This window comes from Anas acuta, chromosome 8 (assembly GCF_963932015.1).
Source record: "Anas acuta chromosome 8, bAnaAcu1.1, whole genome shotgun sequence".
NCBI classification, from domain to species: domain Eukaryota; kingdom Metazoa; phylum Chordata; class Aves; order Anseriformes; family Anatidae; genus Anas; species Anas acuta.
The window spans coordinates 13,950,338-13,970,113 of NC_088986.1; the positions used below are offsets into that span (position 1 = coordinate 13,950,338).

Sequence of the window (19,776 nt, forward strand, 5' to 3'; positions counted from 1 at the left end):
AAAGACTAAGAGGAGATGTTTAAAACTGAACTGTAGAAATCTAAGGGTCTCTAATGAATGTGTATAAAATTGTCACCATTGAGATCTTTTGTCTTTCAAAATCATTAGCAGAGGTAACCTTTAAAATTATCAGTCACATGCAGCTTCAATGGATGTATTACATTCAACAAAAAATGCTATGGTTTGCTATTCTGGGATTTGTTTTCAGTCTTGTCCTACTCTCACAGAAGGAGACCTATGGATAAGTTGCCTATAAATGAGCATTACAGCCAGTTTGTTTCAAAATGCCTCTAATTTTTTATTTCTCTTTTGCTTCCAGCCATCTTTTGCTCAATATAGTTGGTAATCTGTGAGGAAATACAGAATGTGTTGCCTTTATTTCTTAGTAGAAGAATAGCAGTGGTAACTGCAAAAAGAGGCTATTCAGATAGGTGATGAAGCCTGAAGATATAATTTCACTAAAAGCTAGCTTAGACCAATTAAAATTAATAACCATTTCTCATAACTTTGGCAGAAGGGAGCTGTGGGTATTTCTGTATGGTGCTGTAAAGGGCCATGGTAAAATGGCTTTGGAGCTCTGAACTGCTCAGGAGCTGTGCCTGCAGCTGCCAGTCCTATGCCCAGGCTGACAAATTAGGCCCTGGGGATTGCCGGTCAGTGCCCAGAAACCCACAGCACACCTTTGGGCTGTTTGGAAGCAGAGGCAGTAGTTTGAAGGTTAGCTCGAGTCTAAGCACCAAGGCAAGGACAAAAAGATAGAGACTGTTCAAACAGAGGATATAAAAATTCCAAAGAGTCAACGAGTCAAATTGGCCACCTGGAAAAAACAGTTCAGAGGAGAAATACCGGGTTGTTGTGGCTTCCTACCAACAGAAGAGATTGAGGTATTTTTTTCACAGTGGATTATGATGGAGCAGGGCCTGGGTAATATTGAACTCCTTTTCCAGCATGTGGTGTCATTGGGAAGCTGGTAGGTGAGGTTAGGAGTGGTGTTCAAAGAACATGAAATGCTTGGGTGAAAGATATGGATTGTCATGAAGATGTTTAGCTCTAAAGTTTCAAGATCACTAAAATTTTGCAAAAAGACATCAAAACAAACAGGTTGCCGTCATTGTGTTCAGGAATCCAGACTAATTTTTCAAATAAGAATAAAACAGTGGTAAGAGCGTGCCATAGTAAATTACCTGTAAATCAGCTAAAGGCCTTTTTTCTTCTGATGGATGCTGCATGCATATTTTGCAAATGAGCGTGTTTATGCCCAAATGGCACATTCATTTGCTTTTGCGTTATCTTTTTAATGGAAACCTTTATTTGTCTTTTTCATGTTTTTTTCTTAAGGTGATTGAGTTTTAGAGTCATATGCAGTGATACAGATATTAATATACATTATTGCAATTGGATGTAATTAATCCATAATTGCACCTTTTTAACTGGGATGACAATGACAGGGACTTCAGTTTTTAAATGATGTAGGAATAATTCTTCCTATATGTGATTTAGGTTTTTATCTGGAAGAGGTATTTAGATCAAATAATCTATTAAGTGGATAGGAAAAAGCAGAAGTCCATTTCAGCCTGAATTGTCCTATGATGCTGTGATCTTAAGAACTGCTTTGACCTAGAGGTCAAAGGTGAATGTGCCCATATTCACTTAGCTACCAAAAACCTACATTGGGCTTCCAAGGGAAAAGGAGTATGGCTAGGTTTGGGGTTTGGTCTGGGCAATGAATTATTTTGTTTTGATTGAGCCTGATCTGGAACAAAAATTTCTTGCCTTTTTTTCATTGCATGCTTACAAATCTGTTGAACAAAGGATTTTACTGATGTCCTTAGTTTATGTTGGAATAGTTGAACAATTGAATTGTTGCTCCATGGCTTCCTGAGATGCTTGGCACCAACCAAACACACAAAAACAAGGGGGGGGGACGACACAATGATGACACAATAAAACTAAACAATTAGTTTTCTTTTAGCTGCTGATGAACAGACAGAAGAAAGTGCTATTAACATGTTATACTGCTTTGATTAATGGATAAAAATAAATTTGTAAATGACATTTACCAAAATGTGATGTCATAATAAAGTTCAGGAATTATGTAATGGATATCCAGAGTCTCCCAGTGCAACTTGGATCCTAAGCTAAATCCTTTGCATTCTTTAACTGTTGAAAGAAACAAAGATCAGTTAAATAACATTCAGCAAAGAGTTCAAATCACCAGGGCTTCTCAGTCTTGTTACACTAATAAATGTATTTTGCTAAAACTAATATTATAAAAATATGTGTATAAAGGGGCTTATTGATTGTTGCATGGAATAGTATTAAGAATTGAAATCAGATTTATCCATTGGTAAAATAGCAAATAGATGGTCAAATGGTTGCAGCGTTTCAAACAAGGATCAGTCACAGTTCTTCTGTTAGAAATCTTTCTGGTAGTCTTACTCACTAGTTCCTAAGGGCAGATTTTATTTTTTCCCCCAACAATCTTTCCCTGTCTCACTGGATTTTTTATTGCTTAAATTCAACTGGGAACATAATGTACTTGCCTGTCGTTCCTCCTATTTCCTCACTTTGAAGATACTTCCTTTAAAACCTGTTTCAGGATTTCTTGAAGGATGAGATAGGGACACTAATATAGCATTTTCCCTTTATTGGCCTTCCTGGTGTTGAGGTACTGGGAATTGCTTGTGCTCCAAGTTTGGTGCGTGTCCAGTGATGATGTGCAATTCCACCAAACGTAGAAGGAAAAAACAACTTTAGATGTTTATAAAAGGTAATTATCATCACAGGGGAAAAAGACAGTAATGCAGTCAGCTACCTAAATGACTTGGCACAGAATCAATTTTTATTTTTTTTCTTTTCTTTGTGTGTGTGTATGTGCTTTAAGCATTTATTTTGTCTTGTACTTCCTTTTCCCTCCTCATCACTCTCAAAACCATTGCACGTCCATGAGTAAAACCAGGGAGTGGTCTCTGCTGGCAGCAGGGCATGCTCGGGAAGTAGGAGTGCCAGGGAGCTGGAGATTCCCAGGGCTTGTGGCGGGCTGAGATAACCAGGCTCAAGATGCAAACAGCGGTAAACGAGGAATGCCCATCCAGTAAACACAACTGCAGAGACCTTCCAGAGCCACTGCCCCGCCAGCCAGGCCCCGTGGCGGGCTGGGGGCCGAAGGATGCGTTCCGGAACCCCCCGGCTGGCGCTGCCCTCAGGCGGCCGGGAGCATGAGTTGCTCACTCGGCTTCAGGCTGGAACGTGGGGTATGGCCCGGAGTCAACGAGGGCACGACTGGGCTCGCAGCGATTATGGCAGAGGCATACTGGTTTCCTTGACAACCAGACCGAGGGTTCTTTGTGATTTATTATTTACCACTTCAAACTCTCGTTCTCTGATTTAATTAGGGAAAGGGATTTCCGTAAGTCCCCTCCCTTCCAAGCCTGAGAACCCCTCACCCCTGCTACAGCTAGCCCAGGCTGATGCTGCTCAAACCTGCCACAGATCAGGCTCAGCACTGAGCTTCTGGAATTTCAGGCAGGTCGCTCAGACAGCAGTTAACTGAAATTCGGTGGATATTACGGTGAGCAATGACTTGTTAATCTGTATTTACTGGCAGGGATAACAGACATCTGCCCTCACCGCCTCTCCCCCTGGTCCCCTCCCTGTTTTTTCAGAGGCAGGGGACTGCAACAAGTGACACTTTTCACCGTTGTTCTTCGAGCTATAGGAATGATAAAATAGTATCTGTAAGCACTGGTTTCCCTTGTTCTGGCAATTCACATTGCTTTCTCCTTGAAGGCTTTATTAGCAATAGATCAGCCACAATTGTGTATGTGAAGAGTGTATTTTGATCTTTGGGAGGTATTTTACTGCCACCAGTTGCGTTGATATTTGAAACAAAAATCCTCTCCTAATATGTGGCTAAAGACAGGGAATACAATTAGTCTGATCTAACATCACATGAATGAAGTATGTATTTCCCACGTTTATAAAGGATTGGCTCAATCTGATCTACAGGGCCTCTTCTAAATTTAGTAATTCAGAATAGAATTTTGATCACAATAATTTATATAATTGAGATTTTTATTCAAATGTCACCAGCAAATCTGTGTCATTATATGTCAAGATTGAAATTGGGTCCTCCAAAGGGCATTTTTTCTTAAAGTACTTTCCTGGGTTGCATATTTTTTATTTCGTATTCAGCATGAGGTGTCTGCTGCATTTAATAACATAAAATGAAGGTCACAGAAGATCACTAGTTTTACCGGAATGTCTCCCAATAGATGACTGGTAAAAAGGTAGTGATTGAAATGGGTTGAGGATCCTCTGTGTAGAAAATGTGTCATTTTTTAATTATAGGGAGGAATTTTAGTTTTGTTTCCATTGTGTTTATTTCACTGTGACTGTTCTTTCAGTTGTGCTACCTCAGTCATAATTTCAAAAGTTTGTACGTGTTTGGTCAGCTTTACCACAGGGAGTTCCTCAAGTGAGTCAGTGGGTGTTGCTCGCCCTTTGGTGGGTTGAACATGAAGTTCATTGAGTCCATAAAAAGACTTAGAGTGAAGTCCTAGCTCACTAATGTACCAGTGCCCCATTAGGCTCTTGAGGGAAACTGACTGCTGAAGGTGCTTCTTTAAAATGGAGTAGAATAATGAAGCTCATTAATGCATTTTTCATTAGGACAAGAATATTGAGTGTCCAGGTTAAATTCTAAGGAATCTGTCCTGCACTCAGTGAGGTTAATGACAAAGCTCACAATGACATTAGTGATGCAGGATGAGAACTTAATTGGGGTAATTAAGATTCTACTTACCTAAATTCCCTATTATTTTCAAGTAGATAAAATATTGCAAAATTACTACTATGAAGAGTTGTATAATGTTGGATCTCAACACATCATTCAGAGATGACAGCATTTCAGTGGGAGATAATATTATTTCTGTATTTTGTATTTGATTCATAAAGCACCCTTGTCATCTTCTAGAGGCTTGTGCAAGTGAAAACCATCGTTATGAAAGTAGCTTTATTTTTGGTTTCGGAATTCCAACATTTTCTGCATTGTGTTTTTAAAGATAACGTGGGCCATGCATTGTTGAAACCCAATAACAATCTGAACTTCAGATTCAGCAGAGACAGAGACCAGATAGACACTGCAGCTCTGTTCTGGAATTGTGTAATGCACAGAACAGGCTCATTAACTAAAGTTTGCTTTGTAGTAGTGTACACTTGGTGAAATCGGTATTTGTACAAAAAGAAAACAGCTTCCTTACGAAGTAGAATAGATAGGAGATCCAGCTTCAGTGCCTTAAAGGGAATCTGAATCCTCAGTTATAAATGATTATGTCAGAATGCCTAATTTAAATGGTTACCCTAACACCTGCTCATTCCTGCCTCCTTTGGACACCCCTAACCTTCTCCTTCCCTCCTTGGCATCCTCAGCAGATTAGCAACTCCCTCCTCAATTACACTGCCACATCAGCTGCTTTGATCACGCTCTGAGCACACTCTGGAAATCATCTTGATTAATAAAACTCACCACCATTGGAGAAACAGCAGTGTGTGTGGATTGACAGGCTGTGGGACTGGGGGTGAAGCCAGACCCTGGCATTCAGCTGAGCAAGGCTGGGTTGGCTGTACCAAGACGGGAGAGAAGGTGTCAGCCCCTAGGACATGCAGCCCCCTGCCTGCTCCCTCCCCGCCTGGCCATTAGATCCCCCACCATCCCCTCGGACTCACCGGAGCTGGCCGCCTGTTTGTAGACCTAAATAATGTATAGTGAGAACATGGTACTTTCCGTAGGAAAGCAGCGTTTTAGTTGGTGTGGAAAAAAGTGGAGCAATCGGATCTTTTATACTTCACAGCTGCCTTCTTCAGAAATTCTTGCTTTAGACACTTAGGGAAGGATGTTTTTCACACAGAACTGTGACCTGGTATGGTGAAATGCTATGTATAATGGATTAATTAGTGAGGAAATTACTTTCCACATCTGTAGTAGCAGTGCAGTGGGTCTGCCTTGCTTGATGCTGAGCTCATACTTGAACATGCCACTCTGTTTTTTTGTTTTTTTTTTTTTCTTTTTTGTTCTTTTTTTTTCTTCCTGGTCTGATGCAGAGCTTTCCTGGTCCTTTCTTTTGTTATTGGTCGTATTAAGATCAATGAACAACATTGGAAACACAGTCGCTGAGCTATTAGATATGTGTTTCTAAATAGCGGTGATTAGCAAATGCAAAGTTTTCCTTTCTATGAAGTGTTACAGTGTGCATTCATCCCTTTTGTTACTTTCTAATGTAAATAGCATTAATTATGGAACTCCTATCACATAATTATGGGAAATTGTTTACTTTCTGTCTTAGTACTCAGAGATTTTTGGGATCCTGATTTTTCATTTATTTCATTTGAACACTCATTAGCCTGTTCTCTAAAAGCTGACAGTATTTCTTGCTCTCATATTGTAGCAGTTGTAGGAAGGGGGACGAATTCCAGGAATAAAAATCGGAATCCAAATTTAGAAGTCCTGAATTTGAGTTCAGGTGGAATTTAGCCTTCCTGCCAATTGATCTCCCTTGTCTTTTGTACCTGTTTGCAAAGAGGCCTATGGATTCCTTTCGAGGTCATTAACAGCATTTGGACAGGGTGGCAGAGGTGCATATTTCCTTTATTCAGGTAACAGTACCTTTGTTGCCATTGGAACTGCCTGCTTCCCAGGGAGCATGGTAGAATTGTGTATATTCCTTAGGACTTTTTAAATTACCTTTTTATTTCTAAACCATTAAATAGTTTTCCTTTTTTTTTTTTTCTCATGCAATTTGTTATTCAGAAGATGCTGCCAAGTATCTGTGTAGGATTACTCCACTATTACTGGAATTTGCCAGAAATTTAGGTATGTTGTAAAAACTGTGTATGGTATATCCCTCTCCTCTCTAATAGTCTCGTAGAAATCCACAAGTATTTCATAGAAAGTAAGGTCAGGAAGAAAGCGTTTCATTCTGACAGGCATTTTTTGAGATTGCTTGCTACTCTTGTCTCATATCTATTTGTGGGAATATTTGAAGTGACGACATGCTTACTTTCAAGTACATTTATCACATAGTTCTGCTACTTGTTTTCAAAAGGTATGACTGTATTTTGGGTTATAAGTTTTGTCTGTGGGATCTTGGGCCTTTTAGTTTCCAAGAGTTCTTCTTTTACTCCTGAGTCCTCAGAAACATTTCAGAAGCTACACTGAATGAGAAGGGGTATTACTCTGCTATTTGCATACTCATGAGCACTTTTTAAGGATGAAGTGGCTTGCTGTCATTAAAATTAACCACATAATTTTTCCACTGTAAATTATACCATGACAATTGACTCCACCCCATCATTTTATTGAAACGAGGAGCATGTGAACTCTTCCTTTGTTGCTTGGTTCTGTTGTTAATGTATACGTAAAACTGTTTGTAAACAAGAAAATGCCCCCTTCATAATTTTACAGCTTCAATCTCATATGTTATTAAGTGTTAGCAATCATACAGTATTTTTTATTAAATCTATGGTAATTGTTGAGGATCATATACATATTTGGTGTTTTAAACTCTGTCACTTGTAGATTAACATTCTTTAACATGAGGCAGAATATAAGAATCCATCTCCACATTTTAGTGAGACTAAATGTTTTGCTTTGTTGTTAGGCAGGTTAGGGTATAACCCATATTAGAAGGCAGAGCCCAACACACCAAGAGTTATGGCTGGCAATCAACATGTCATCTGCTGAAATGATTTAACTTTCACCCATGCACATAGTTCTGAGGAAGTGGTACATCTTTGCATGGTTTCTATCAACCTCTGAGGTGACGAGGCTTTGGGTTTCTTCAAGATGGGAACAAAAGCATGTTTCTTTTGTCAGCTGTTCACTCTGAATATGCTGATGGAAATCATAGCCCTTTCCTCCTCTTCCCCTACCCCCCTGAACACATGGTTTCCAATCAAAAATGATTGAGAGAACTAGAAATATAAATGGTTGTCAAAATGCATTTTTATAGAAAATAAAAGAATATTTATTTTTATTCAGCTACCAACATCCTGTACAGAGGAAATAATTAAACAGGAAATCCTGTTGACACGACATTACTGACACATCACCCTTTGTGTGTCTTACCTCCCTGTTTCTGAGCTTGTTTCTAATTCAGAAGCTTCTCCTTCCTGACAGGTGGTGTGCTCAGCGAGTTCACAGTTGGTAAACTGGAGATAACCTCCAGGAGGTGGATTTACAGAGACCATGGGACTTATTTGCCTTGAGAAATTTTGAAGATGCAGTGTACTTAATGGCGAGAAAGAAAAGGGTAGAGTGCTTTCTGTGAGCTGGCAAAGGATCAAGTGTGTGTGATGTGAAGGAAAAAAGGAAGGAGATTCTTGCAGCCTGAGAACAGACATCTGGCTGGCAAAAGAAAAGAAATATCATTGACAGTTGAATACTGTTTCAAACTGGGATAATTTTAGATCAAGAGGGCAAAGTTTTGCTCTCATGCATGCAGCTTCCACTGAAAGGGATGGGAAAGGTGCATGCAGATGAGAGTAAAATTTGGTTCTAAGTGAGAACCGAACAACATGCATATTTTTGCACTAGATATTTAGACTTTCATGTTTAAATCACATGGTTTCCATCTGCCATATGTAGGCATTGCTAAAATGCTGCCAGGAACCAGTCTCTGGTTTGGTGACTTTCATTAAAGGAATTAGTGGTTTCTATCCAGTTTCAGTGTGGCTGGATGCAAAGTGCAGAAGCCCATTTTCACAGTTTAGCATTAATTAGCACTCTTGTGGCAGCCTCAGCAGGGAGGTGAAGGATTAAATGGGCATGAAGACCAAACTATCTCTTTTCCCATAGTGGTGATTCCTTCAACATAGGGTTGAGACATGATGGACTAATATGGGGGATGCTTGCACAGCTGCTGTCTGGGCTGTTCTTGTTCCAGGTGATTGAAGGACTCCAGTCTGCAGTCTCTTCTGTAGCACTCTCTTCTGTCCTGCTGTTAGAAAAAACAACAATAACACACCACCACCACCAAAAAAGAATCATGAACAACTTGGAGAGAGACATTCTCACCCTTATGCATGAGGGGTGACAGCTGTTTAGGTGAATTTAAATGAGATCCTTGCCAACCATACACAGGAAGGATCAACACGTTAAAAAGCTAAGATGCTGCTACTAACTTGAGGTTTTGCTGAATCATTCAACAAGGTGTAGGCAGGTAAGCCCTGACTCTTTTTTTGCTGAAGAGAGCCTCACAGGGATATTTTTGAGAATTGCATGGAGACTGTAAAATACACAAGGAAAATTGTAATAAGTTCCTGGGAGCCTGGAAGGCAGGACTCGTCCTAGTGTGAGTCAGAGGGCGTAACTCAGGCTTCTGTCCTGAATTTCATTAAACAGACGTACTGTGCTTTGTGTTTATGCACACTGCATATTAAGTGTATAATTACAGAAAATTACTTACTGTTGTAATTCTGCTGCTCACACCGAATCTTGGAAAACACTGAATCTGACAAAGATTTTTAAAATTTTAAATGATTTTTAGACTAAATCAGTCTAATAATTTTTAAAAAGTATTTATTAGAAAGCCACTATTAGCTACTTAATATTTCTGAAAGCTTTTATTGCTAGCAATTCATATTTTTATTTTGCAAGAGATGGGCTCTCAGATTTTAGCCAAATAATTAAAATGTGCAAGAGTATGTTGGAGAAACTGAACTCTTAAAAGGAGTGCTAAAAATCCCCCCTCACAGCTAATTTATTCAATGAAATAGTTGTCTTGCTTCAGCGTAATTTATGTGCACATTTAAATGATCAAGAGTGTTCGTTAGGGCTTCAGACCTCTTTGTTAAAGTTCTAATAATGAATGTACTTTCATGTACATTGTTTTGAGTTAATCCCATTTTTATGAATGGGTTAAAAAAAAAAGAAAAAAGAGAGAGAAAGATGTATCTTCCCAGAAAATAGATTTCCTTCAATAACTAATCCTTTTTTCTCTGATGTCCCCTGCTTCCATCATCTTAAATGAAAATAATGAGTCTATACTTAAAACAGCAAAGAATACAGCTATAAGAGAATATTTTTGAAATGATCGCTTCCTGCCTAATTTTATCCAGACTGGAACAGTGGGGTTTTGTCTGCCGTGCCGGAGCTCTGGCTGTTCGTGTGCTATCTGGTGGCTTTCAGTGAAAGAAGAGCGGAGTGCTGTGAACTCCAGACCTCTGTGCAGTATCAGAAGCTCTCACTGTGCCAATGTAATCTTTTAATAGACATGCTTGCCAGAATGACTTTTTTCCCTTCAAAGATAGAATTAGAAAGCACAGTTGTCATTTAAATTGCCTCTATCGTTTTAGTCGTTGGTAGTGATCTGTTGACCAGTATTGGATAATTTAAAAGCTGTTTTACAAAATAACATGCTTATCTGTGTGAAGTATGTACAGCACTGAGAGACAAGAGTGAAAAGTCTCCCTTGACATAGTTCATGGGATTCTTTAGAAACTGCAGGATGCTGAGGCTTTTTTTGCAGAATTATAAATGCTCTGCGGGACCCATGTTAAGAATTTGCATGATTTTCAGATGGGAAAGTGTGTTCAGCTGCCTGTGTGCACCCTCTGTGCGTGCATGTCTGCACCTTGCTGAGCGAGGGAGAAGATGCTGCATACAGTTTGCGTCGGGCTCTGCATTTGTTCAACATATATTATTGAAATTCTGCCCAAGATGCATTGCTTCATCTTGTGTAGAACTTGAATCATCATGTTTCATGATTTGGTAAAATAAAAGAGATTGTGAAAGAGACAACTGTAAACATTCTGTTTGAAAAGATGTGTTCTTTTCAAAAGACCTTTCTGTTAGAGCCAAATAACACAAGAAGCAATATTTCCTTGCTCTCCGAGACATATATATTTATTTCTGCAAAGATTTGTTTTGGATTTTCAGTTCTCCCAGTATCTGCATTCTTTGAAATTATTTTGTATTTCCATGTTGACTTTCTCTGTGCTTTAAGTTTTAATCAAAGGTTCCTTGCTTCTGATGTCGAGAAGTACTGATGTTAGCCTGTTTACATTCCACTATTTTTCCTCTGTATGGGGTGAACATTAAAATGTAGTGGTTCCTTTTTGCTTTTATCTACCAAACTTAGCACACTCTCTTATTATTGACAGCTCAAAAAGATGGAATGCTAGTGGGCAGGATGCTGTGAATTATTAACTTTTCATTGCACTTTGACAAATTTAGGTTACCTTTCTATAGACAAATCATTTTTCACTAAGGAACCAGGATGGTAGAATGGTGAAAGGCATTGCAAATTTATATATATTAAAAAAAAAAAAAGTCAAATGTGAATTTAATATATTTGAGAAACCCAGTTCTAAGTTAATTTTCTTTTGCAAAATGTCTGTTTTTTCATTTTATAGATTAAAGTATAAGAGGAAAGATTTCTATGTGATGTTCCATTTTGATTTTTTTCTCAGCATGTTCCTGTACATGCATTGACCAATAAAGCATTAAAGAATGCATATTACCACTGAAAATCCCCTTTACTTTTTTTTTTTTTAAACGGTGATTTTGTAAAAGCAGTTTATTTTGTTCTATGAATAAAGAGCCTGCACTCAACTAATTTGTGAACAGATAAAATGTGCAGGAAACATATGTTTGCCAGGAATTTTTTTTGTAATCAAAACGGTTAACATGACAGAAACCATGCTCTTTTTTCTCATTAGGTATTATTCTTCTAGCATTAAAAAATAAAAAAATAAATAAATAAAAGCCCACACAACACTGATGAATATATACAGACTCGAATGAATCAGAGACAGCATACGCTGCATGTGGTAATAGAGACTTGCTTCAGTTGCTGTTTAGGTTGTGCTGGAAATCCCAGCCCTGGCCCCAGAATGGTCTGTGGCAGTCAGGCAGCTCTTTACGCGGACACTCCTCTGTAGAGAGGAGCGGTGTCATCCATGGCACAGTTTGCCTCGAAGTGATTAGCAGAAACAAGGAATGTTGATTTCAGCCGTAGGTGGATGGCCAAACAAAACACATTTATGCAAGGTGCAGTTAGACAAGCAGCGGGATGAATACAGGTTGGTTAGAAAAGATGTTGAAAATCCTCATGACGAATTGCACTGGAGATACAAAGTTACTGGTGACAACAGTAATTATTGACAGAGCTACATACTTATGTCTGAAAAGCCCTGGAATGATGCAGAACCAGGCAGCAGCATTCAGATGCCGGTCTTTCAAACTTCCATCCTGTGGCAGTGCATCTGTTTATCGGGAATTATCTCCTGAATGTAAATCAATTTCAGTCCTAAGTCATTGCACCTGTTGCCAAGAGGTATTTATTCCAATCACTTGCCTAAAGCGCAGGGAGTTATTGCTTGACATTTTATAGCTCCAAAAAAAAGCTGTCGTTTCAAAATCATTTGTTCAGAGAGGAGAAAATGGAGCAAAACAGTTCATTTTACCCTAAGCACTGCTATTTGGCAGTATTCACATTTGCACGGCACAAAGCTGCAATATTGATTTTTCGCTCACAGGGCCTCCCACTAGTTCTTTCTTCGATTGTCAGGGTTGCAAGATGGATTGAATTACACTTTGCTTGTTGATATGCTTATTTTTTTTTTCTTTGTTGATAGGAAAAGATTACAAATAAAGCTTCAGAATAAACATCACAGCAGCTTTGTTAGTAGACTTTATGTTTATTTATTTTATTTACTTAAAATTCCCTCTGCACCATAGTGGTTCCTTAGAGTGATCTCCCCACCTACCACATGCTGCATTGTTTGGCTTTATGGCTTGCTGCTTTTGCAATATCACACCTACGTTACAATCTCAGGTGTGTCCTCTGTTGCTGGTGAAGTGACCTAACCTTGGTCTAGCATTTTTAATGTTTGTTCTAATACAGAACTTCTCCTGTATGACTGCAGGGAGAAAAATTGCAGGATGAAATACATTCACAGTACTATGGCAGTGGCCAGTTGCTACAGATGATGAAATAAGATTTGCAGGTAGTTAATCTTGGAGGTCTTGTCTTTGAATTTGAAATATTTCCTATCAGAAGTACTGGCTGTGCTGCAGGGTCTGCAGGAAGGGCTCAGTGCTTATCACAACCAGCTTGGTATGGTTTTGTCAGCCTGGCACTGCAGTGATCCATACATGCGACCTGCTGCTGCAGGCACGCTGCCTGCGCAGCCACTGAGACCTCAGGGGCATCAGCCTGGGCCCCGTGCTCTGCTGTTCACCAAAAATCCCCTTTGGGCAGCAGACTCAGCTGTGTCCCCTCTCGTGGCTTCCTTCTTGCTTATGGAAACCCAAAAGTGGGGCTGTGTGACGGCACATGAGGGGCCTCCATGGGAGGGGGCTGACGGAGCCCTGTGCTGGGGGCAGCCCTGCTGCATGCAGGGTGCAGGGGTGCAGGCTCCATTGCCGTGAGGGATCGAGTTCTATGGGGACGGTGTTAAATTTGACAGGAGCAGTAGGATGTAGGAATGGCAGTCACTGGTAGCATTATTTTTGGTCCCACTGCGGCTGTCGTGATGGTAATTAATCAAAGGAGCCTGGGCATGCATGTGTAGTGGGGGCTTTGTTCCTATCTGTGGTGGGGACTTTGTTCATGCCCCTCTCCGTGCCCATTTCACGCCCTCACTGAGCTGTGAGCAGCTTCTGTCTTCATTGTATTAATCTGCTGCATGGGAGGAATATGTAGGGTGTTAACGTGATAGATTCGCATTTCAGCTCTTTCCAGCTTTCAGCTCATGATACTTCAGCAAGCCTCTAATAATAGTGTTTGTTATTACACATGACATGCTCAGCCAAACCTATAGCCAGGAGTGCATTTTAGATGGAATTGTTGTGTTTTCCACAGCAACATGGCCTCTTCTCTTATTAACAAATACTAAAACACTGGCAGCGCAGCAACACCCATTTCATGTCAGATGAGATTCTGTAAAATTTAAAGCAGAGGCAGACGCAGCTGCTGCGCCGTGGCCTGCCCTTCCCTTGTGCCAGGGCAAGATCCTGTTCAGCGAGCAGGCCACGGAGCTGCTCCTCTGGGAGCACATCTCCTGATGTGGAGGGAGCCAGGGGTCAGGGTGGCCCAAGCGTTAGTCCTCGGCATGGGGGGAGTAAAACCTGGTGCTAGTGCAGAAGGGGAGTCGGGCGGACGGGACGATGGGCTCTGGCTGCCGGGGAGCCACATCCTGACACTGGTGCAGTTGTTCCCAGCAGCTCTTCCTTGCAGTCCTAGCAGATCATCATCATCTTCATACAGTAGGACTTTGAATCCACAGATCATTAATTCAGCAGAAAAAGTGACAGCCTTGGGTTCACATGAAAATTTGCTGTCAAGGGGTTATCTCAAGTTATTCTTGATCTTCTTAGATCCTTGCTTCCTTTCCTCTTCTAATGTATCATACTTTAAAAAAAAAAAAAAAAGAGATTTTTTTTTTTGCCTTGAAAACACCAGAGAAGCAACTTTCCATACTTACTAGCTGTTTCTCTTTGCCATCATAACTTGTCTCTAACAGCCTGCACTGAAATATTAATGGCCTTGTGCTACTCCATTACTATGACTTTTTTTTTTTTTTTTTTTAAAAAAAGGAAATATCTGTGGTTCCGCTGAAAATTTACAGGAGATTTACTATCTTCAAGATACAAGTGTTTATCATGTTACTCAGCTCATCCTCCAAAACACAGTAGTGCCCCCATTTTGTAAGAAACAAAAATATTTTGTTTAATAATATACTAGTATCTATGTACAAGGAAGGGTACAGTTTTTTGACTTATATATTGTGCATAAAGAAATGTCTGTAAAAGACTATACATCTGGATGAGTATCTGGACCATTGTTCTGTTTCTAAGGCATTTGGTGTGGCTTCATTAGGTAGTTTACCTATTTTCTGGAATTCTCTCATGAAGAAAAAAATATTAAAAATGAGAATTCCCTAAAACATATATGTAATTTTTGGGAGGGACAGGAAGATTTTATACAGTACACATGTGCAGTTTGCTGTATTGGTCATTTATGTATTTGTTCAAAACCTTCTAGCTCCTGCTTGTGGTTTAATTTTTGTAAAAGGCACAGCGAGGAGAATGGGAGTTTAGCTAGGTGATGTATCAGCACATATATTAGATCTAGTGGCACAGACATGTCCATGTTGGGGACATAAAGTGTCTGAGCAAAAGAAAATGAACTCTTTCTGGAGAAAGGGAGGTAGAAATAAATTAACTTGAAGCTATGGCTTTGCTCCTTTGGTGTTTTTTGTTTGTTTTGTTTTTAAATTACTTCTGAATGTGCAACTCCAGCCTGCTCTGCCACTACCCACTTTCCACCATGACCTGTCTGTGCCCAAAGTGGGGAGAAAGAAGCAGAGAGAAGAGAGGTGGGAACAGGAAATGTGCAATGTAACTGTGCAGACATGCTGCCCTGTAAGGACACAGCAGCAGTGATGTCAGGAAGTGATAGTTTCATGAAAGATGCTTCACTTAACATGGTACTGGGTCAGACTGTTTAAAAGTGCACTTCCTTTAGGATGCTATTGAGAGTTATTGCCTATGTGACAGAAAAAAAAGAAAAATAGTCCAATGCAATATATCCTTCAGGCTCAATCCTAGTTTTTTTTTTCTTCTCTTTTTTAGGTTTCAGCCGTGCAGCACTACCATTTGGTTTGGTTAGGAGAGAGCTCTCCTGTGAAGGCTACTCCATTGACCTCCGGTGTCCAGGAAGTGATGTTATTATGATAGAAAGTGCTAACTATGGACGGACAGATGACAAAATTTGTGACGCTGACCCTTTCCAGATGGAGAACACAGAATGCTTCCTTCCAGATGCCTACAAAATTATGACACAAAGGTAAAAATATATATGTCACTTTGAGAATCAAAGAGGAAAAAATGTCTGGACTAAAACAGTAAGAGCTATATACTGTAGAAAATGCTGTGTTGCACTTGACAGTTTGATGCTGAGGTAGTTTTATGTCTATGTAGTAATGTTAGAAGGAAATAAAAATCACCAGTTAAAATTAGAGAGGTTTTATAACAATTCTTTGTGCAAAAGGAAAAAGTGGGAAGATAACTGCAAGGGGAATGGAACAATTAATTTATTTGGAGGTTCCTTGTATTTCTATCTTTGACATGGCCAAACAGCACTTAAATTTTTCTAAATGGCTGTAGCTTCTACATTCCTTGGCAAACTTATACGTTTCTTTTGAATGAATTTAAATTGCTGTTCTTCCCATCTTCAAAATGCTTAAAACGTAAAATGCCAGGATGATTAAATGCCAGGATGATTACACGTCATTATTCATGCGTGTATATACGCATATAACCATACAGGCACATGCTACGTTAGGTCCTAGTGACAGTGACTGTCAGTCACAGAAGATGGAGGAAGAGCTGATAAAAGTGTTTGTAGTACAAAACTTTCATCAGAACTAATATTCATAGAAATTCTTGAGCATCTAAGCTGAATATGAGCATCAGTCCTCTAGTACTGACAGTTGTGGAAATGTCAGCACAAATCAGTCACTGGCATTTTTAGTAGCTTTAACTACAAGGGTGTTCTAAGGCTAGATAAAAAGTGTTTTGCATTTTTATTTTTTTTCTGTAAAGCTCAAAAAAACTGAAAATTTTCCTCCTTTGCCCCGCATAAGTTCAGGAAAAGTAGTGAGTTGAAAAGTTCAGGACTGCTGAGAATTTTTTCTCCCAGTGCATTTTTCTTAGGATGAGGAATCCAAAAAAAGGGGCAACAAGAATAACCTGGTAATTCTGCAGTGCATGTACACAGATATAGCAAATCAAACATGCAAGTCATCTTGCATGCTACTATATTTTGTCTGAACATAGAAGTCAGTAACACATAGTCATGTCTTAAAAGTAATCTTCCTTTTTGACTAACATTTCACTCTAGTTGTCATTACTGTTGCAATTTTTTATCACATTCATGTGAACACTTGGACATTCTCTATTTCTGTAGTCAAATATTTGGGCTCAGTATCAAGTTTCAATTTCAAATGGTAGGGGAAAATTAAAGATATCAAGCCTTTTATTTTTGTTCTGTGTTCAACCTATGACTTGTTCTGTGATCAGTAAGGGAAAGGCTCCATTGCTAAGGTAGTAAAAAGGTGATATAACTTCTTTAAATCATGTTTGAATTATTATTTTGTGGTTCCAGTTCATTGTTGTTAATTAGATCAAGCCAGATTTCCATTGAGACTGCAGCAGCAGTGTCATCATCCTGTAATCTGTCAACTCCCTTTGAAACCACCTTCAATTGCTTTTGTAAATGTAGTGCCTCTCTGTAGACTTCCTTGTTGTGTAAAATGCATGTTGTGTTTTGATCAAAGTCCTCCTTATGTTTACTGTAAATACACAGATTAAGGTAGTCAGAGACAAATATAGTGGCACAATCTTGCTTAAAGTGATATCAAACTGTTCCTGGAAAGCTGAAATTTGAATCTTCCCATTTCAATTAATCAACTATAAGTTTATGGTAGCAGAAAGTATTTTTGAACTTCCCCGATCTTCCAGTCTTACCCTGTTTTCAACAATCCAAAATGAAGACGTGACAATCATATATAAAACATTGATTCAGCATATCTGTGCTCAGAGACAATTTATCATTGTCATTCTGTTTTATTTTCTGAATAAGTGGCAAAGATCATTTGATATGCTACTTTCTATTTTTGTCTAGCATTTATAGTAATTTGGAAGTTTGGTTTTGTATTTTTCTTTCTCAGAAACGATCAGTGAGTAGAAAAATGTCTCCTCTGCTTTGTTAAATCTTTTTTGAAAGTTAGTCAATTTGTTCTATTACCAGCATGGAACAATATTGCAAATTTCTCATAAAATATTAAAAGTTCTTGTATCTCATGTATTCATAACTGCACTGGTGATTGTAATTTTTTGTTGTCTACGGCAAAATGTTTAGAACTCGGTGCATGTCCTTGATCTGGTATCTAAAAGTATCACATCAGCTGTATTTTGATGGCAGCAATTGCATAGAAAATATCTCACCTGAAGGACTGTCAGACTCATTGGTTTTATTTTTTGTCATTGTCAAGAAAAAATAATTAATCTGTTAGAACATTTGATCACAAGGAAAACTTCTATACCTTTAGAAATAAGCAGCAATAGTTTTGACATTGCTGTTAAACATCTTGCAGTGTTTACTTTTAAGGGTTAATTAAATGTTTTTATCACTTCAGCCAGCAGTGTCTTTGCCACTGCTTTTGACCACTTGAGTCCATTTTAGACCTGTAGTTAAATGCAGTTCCATGACAATTATTAAACATTCATCATTCATTTGCAACATTACTCCACAGCCTTCATACAGCAACTAAATTTATTGTAGCTACAGTGGGAAAACACTAGCGTAATGAGATCAATACTGTGAAATCTGAAGATTGAAAAATAAGATGAGCTTTCCGGTTTAACACAGAGCCGTGTGATCACATGCCCTGCTCCCCTTTGAGAGGTTTGGAGATGGTGACAAATTTTGTGTTGCATCAGCTCCTCTTTATTAGAACAAACATAATCTTTTCTCCTTTTCTTTGTTTTGTACAGTGCTCAGATTTTTAACGTAGTGTTTTCCTAGGAAACCCGACTAGAACACTAATGACTTAACTGCTTTGCTTTTTTACCTTTGTAAAGTCATTATTAAATTTTTAGTTCCTCCTTGAAATTACATCCCAATTATTCTAGAATAAAGTCCTCCACGTGCATTTAGATTCTGTGTAAACTTCAGAGATGCACAGTTAAAATGGAAGCTTTGAAGAAAGGGACTAGACCTTCAGAAAATCACTCTCCTCATCCACACTTTTCTGATAATTAACCCCAGCGTCTGCATGCAGTCATGTCTAAGAGATCTTACCAGGCTGCCTGTAGAAATAAGCTTATTTCTAAAATATTTGGTGATTTAAACTCCTTGGTTCTCTCCTGTCCTTTACAAGGGACGTTTCTCTTGCTTCCTTTTCATTTGAAATAGGAATTACACAAACAGGGAAGCTCAGGATGCAAAGCAGCCCGAGGAAATTGCTGCAGCTTCTTGCGGGTAACGTGTGTTCGTGTGACTGCAGCCAGAAACTGTCATGAGACTTTGAAGTTGATAAGGCTGACTAATACTGCTCTTTATAGACACAGCGGAGATTTGAAAATTAACATGATAAAATTTGCTTATAACAGCTTCCATTGTAAATAGATTGCAGGTGGATTGCTGGGGTTATTTTCAAACCACCTGGGCGTTTAAGGAGGACTTTTGGCCTTCAACCTCAACTTCAAAGCCCCACCCTTCAGGATCCAGCTGCAGCTAGGCCACAGTTTGCTGTTAGGACAAGCACTGAGGATTTCATAGGTACCACATACTGTTTGGATTTCTGTTCTGTTAGCTTAAAGGAACAACAGATCCCTAAAAATACATGTAAGGACACACTCAAAATACATTTCAAATACTCAGGCACATTGTGTGTGCAACTTTATAATGTAACACTAAGGTGCAAAGAAGCTTTTTTTGCATTCTGGGACCTTTCTCTCTGAATTAAAAATAAGCTGCTTTTTTTTTTTTTTTTTTAGTAAGATTCACTCTTCTTAATCCTAAAATTTTGGGTTTGGAAATGTTCCTGTTTATTTTAAAGATGCAATTAGATGATGTTTTTTGCCTATGCGTTTATATAAATACTTGGGTAATCTGACAGATAAATAATTTTTTTTTTCAGATCCATTCCAATCTATACACCTTATTTTTTGAGTAAATTGCCATTATAGCTATTTGTTGAGCTTGT

At 38.9% G+C, this 19,776-nt stretch overlaps 1 protein-coding gene across 20 annotated transcripts in view; it reads left to right on the forward strand.

Moving 5' to 3' along the window:
- ADGRL2 (adhesion G protein-coupled receptor L2) overlaps positions 1 to 19,776 on the forward strand; it is a 391,171-nt gene that overhangs the window by 302,470 nt on the left and 68,925 nt on the right. For all 20 annotated transcript variants that reach the window (XM_068691088.1, XM_068691086.1, XM_068691095.1 and 17 more), the window contains one exon: positions 15,638 to 15,851. In XM_068691088.1, the coding sequence (XP_068547189.1) occupies positions 15,638 to 15,851 (214 nt within the window). The remainder of the gene's footprint in view (positions 1 to 15,637; positions 15,852 to 19,776) is intronic.